Source organism: Parasteatoda tepidariorum, chromosome 5, assembly GCF_982258835.1.
Source record: "Parasteatoda tepidariorum strain Cologne lab strain chromosome 5, Ptep-v5.0, whole genome shotgun sequence".
In the NCBI taxonomy this organism is placed as follows: Eukaryota; Metazoa; Arthropoda; class Arachnida; order Araneae; family Theridiidae; genus Parasteatoda; species Parasteatoda tepidariorum.
Window position 1 is genome coordinate 106970313 of NC_141759.1, and position 3719 is coordinate 106974031.

A 3719-nucleotide genomic window follows, 5' to 3' on the forward strand; every position below is an offset into this window, starting at 1 on the left:
AAGTCTGACTAAAAGTCTATGAAGTCTAAAATCAAAAGTAGATTTAAAATTCAAAATGTAAGGCTAAAAGTTGATTAGTAAAAATTTACGATGACATGCTCGATTGTTGGTTTATGACTGGGGTCAGTTGATCTGGGGCTAGAATGTCCTCGAGGGTTTGTTTAATAATTTGAGTCACAATTTTCCTGCAGGTCAATATAGCGAAGAATTGATGTTCCTCTTCGCAATTATTCATGTGGGTTCCACGAATCTTGGACAGTGCTTGATTAGATGATCAATGTCCTGTCTCACTCCACAGTAATTGCATGAAGCTGATTTTTTGAAAAATTTTTGTTGATAGGTCCCGAACACTCCGTGGCCATTAAGGAGTTGGTTTAAATAAAAATTGGCCTGCAGGCGCTTTATGCTTGGGTCTTTAAAAAATTTATAGGTTTGTCTTCCCTTGTCACTAGACCTCCAGTCATCTCTCCAGTGGTGAAAAGTAATGTTCTTAATATAAGATTTAATTTCGCATTTTTCACCCGGGATCTCAAAATCAATCTGGCCAAGCTTAGTGGCTTCCTTAGCAACCCAGACGGCCTCTTCGCTCCCTTCAATGCCTGAGTGTGCTTTAATCCAATTTATATTATAGTTGCTACTCCACGTGGCTTTGGTTTCTTCTATAAGTTTGAGGTGTTTACGTGGGTCCTCCAGGCTCATAAGTGAAGAAAGGGAATCTGTGTAAATGCTTGCCATTGGAGAACCCTGGTTTTTAAGCCATTGGAGCGCTGTCTGTATCGCAAGGAGCTCAGCCAGATAAATACTGCAGTTGTTCATCTCTGTGTCCTCATAAGCGTGGCACTAGGATTTCTAGAATTCAAAAAGAGACACGCAATAGTGATAGCCGAATTACGCGTAATTTTCATCGAAAAATGCGGTCCGTTGGTTTGCAAACTGATTTTCGAAGACCGCCTTACAAAAATGTATCCTAGCGACAGGGATTTCTCAAAAAATAATTCACCGATCTTATCGAAATTGTGTATGCTTTTTCTACATAGTTTTTTTTAGAAAGTCAATGATGTATTAAAAAAAATAACTTTGAAGCAAGCTGTATACGAAAAGGGATCCACTTTTGATAAATTTAAACCTTGTAAAATAAATAGCATTTATTACGATGCATAAACATTCATACTTTTCTTTGATGATCTAACTAGAATGGCATGTAATCTGCATAGCTTTGTTCTCCAAAAATGTGTGGCTGTTGCTAAGACCCTGATATAAATACAAATTGTTCATTTAAAATAGATAATTTAATTAAGTTTGTTGTTAAAGTATTCCTATGCAAATTCCGATTTAACGAACAACACTTTTTTAAACCTTCTTCCAATTGTTTGTTTCCTTATTATTGTAATAAAAAGTGTATTAATCTGTAGGACTGAAATGGAAATGTGTATAAATAACATTTAAGCATTCTGTGGAAGTCAACCGTCCATTGAAACATTTGATTTTATAAAGTTGCTAAATCCATAAGCTAGACACATTTAAGAAAAAAAAAGATTCAAAGAAATTCATCTTTACAAGGCATGAAAAGTTAAATTATTTGCTGCATTTCTGTATTGACATTTATCGCATTAAACATGAATTATATTAATAATTTACAGAAGATTATAAAATAGAATTAATTGCCTAGTAAAGTTTAAAATTAAACGTTTTTCAACCTTATTTTATTTATTTATTTTGCTGTTAAGTGTATTTAAAACTATACCTTTTTCGTCATCTATTGAAAATAGATTTACCTTAACTAAAATTAATGATGGTAATTTTTTTTAAAACTCCTAAACAATCACACTCTCTGTTTCAAACTATCGTCACCCCCTTTAATTTACCTAAGAAGTCCAAATTGAATCTATATATTTCTTTCTCCTTGTTCGTAGGGGATAGAATTATACAAACGCTTTTACAACGATTTGATTTTAGAAAGCGGTGATAATGATTACATTAAAGGATAGCTTTGGCATATTTTGATAATGTATCAATACGGATCTGGCAGATTTAATTTTAATAAGCTGCACTTATTTAATAATCTATCGGTTTTAATACTTGACGGACACTGTACCTAACTCTGTTTCAAGTTGATATAAAGAAAAATTAAATACACGCTGAAAAGTAACCTGAATAACTATTAATCTCTAATTATTTCGATAAGTTTTCAACTCTTTTATTTCCTTCAATTCTAAATTCTACGATTGCATCTAATTATTGTCTTTTCCACATTTTTACTTTTAAGAACAGAAAAGATATCAAACTCAGTATAAAGAGAAATTTTCCTTTCCTTAAAACTGTTTTATTTAATTGCTTTTTTCTAAAAGTGTATTAGCACAAACACTACGTAATTTTTTTTGCGAAAGAACTGTATAGTGAATGTCAGGATTTTATAAACCCTCTAAATTTTTTCGGTGATTTTTTATACACGAAGGTGGATTAAAGTATGTTTAATACACATTTATAAAGTTAAACAAATTATATAATTATACTTTAAATTGACAGAATGATTAGAAAGGAAATGATCAAGTTGAAAAAGTTCCGACCTAAAACTATGAAAAACAGAACTACTATTTTTTTTAAGCAAATTTTTTTTCTTCCAAAGGTGCTATGTTAGGGGATTGCAAGGACTGAAAATATTTCTGGGTCTCTAGAAATTATTCTTTTTTTAATATGCCTCTCTCTTAAACTTCAAAGACACTGGGGCGCGATTGTGATGCCTATTGCTGCAAAGAACATAGGATGATTGCTTCAAACAAATTTTGAAGTAAATGCAATGGTTATCAATGACTTAGATAGGATGAGATTGCACATGAGAGAATTTCGATTTTTTAATAAATTTTATCCCAATTATTTTTGTCTTTTTGTTTTTTTCCCCTCACTACTCTAAAAAACTTTGATTAAGGGACTATGCATTTATTCCCATTCAACTAGGTAATATGCTCAGTTGACTTTTGAAATTTTTTTGATTTCAGGTTAATGAATTCGAAGCAGCAATAGTTCTCGTTAACACAGTAATGCATCTCAATATTTCTGAAATGCAAGTTTCTTTTATAAGGTTATACCATTTCGTGGAATTCAAAAAATATTCTTTTTGGGTGATTCTGCACTCAGCATAAAAAATCCTGGGCTATTTTTTAATTATTATTTTCTTAAAGGATTAAAATACAGATAAATCTTAACTGCTTTTGAGGCACATCATAGTTCGTTGGCTATGTTCGTAAGCTTTGTATATGTAGGCCGGGCTCGTGGACTATGCATCAATGTAAATCGTCATCAATGGTCCAGAATCACTGCAAAAAATTTGTTTATTTTAGAATTTCTTTTATAACAAATGCTCACAATATAAACTAATTGTGAAGTAGGAATTAAAAGTTGAAAAAAAATACAGTTTACTTCTTTTTTACTTGTAACAACTTATAAATTATACGTATTCCTGCACAGTGAAGAAACAAATTCCTCTTAAAAGTTTTGTATCTCTAGTTTATACAAATATAGCTCATAAAGATATTGTGAAAATTTAAAAAAAGCATTGCAAAATTGTTTTAAATTGCTTTTAATTTATAATTTTATTTTTTTTACTTAACTTTTAATTTAAAAAAAATTATGAATTTTATAAGGAAAAAAGGTATGCAAGTACCCCATGAAAAAAATTTACTTCTTAATCCTGCATTTTAGACAAAAATTAAATTATCATA

The 3719-nt window shown here is 30.7% G+C and overlaps 1 protein-coding gene across 1 annotated transcript; it reads right to left on the reverse strand.

Annotated features, from left to right (window-relative positions):
• Window positions 1-231: 231 nt before the first annotated feature.
• On the reverse strand, window positions 232-816 carry LOC139426593 (uncharacterized). The gene has a single exon (XM_071185898.1). It carries the CDS (start codon window positions 814-816, stop codon window positions 232-234), a length of 585 nt encoding a protein of 194 aa, XP_071041999.1.
• Window positions 817-3719: the final 2903 nt, after the last annotated feature.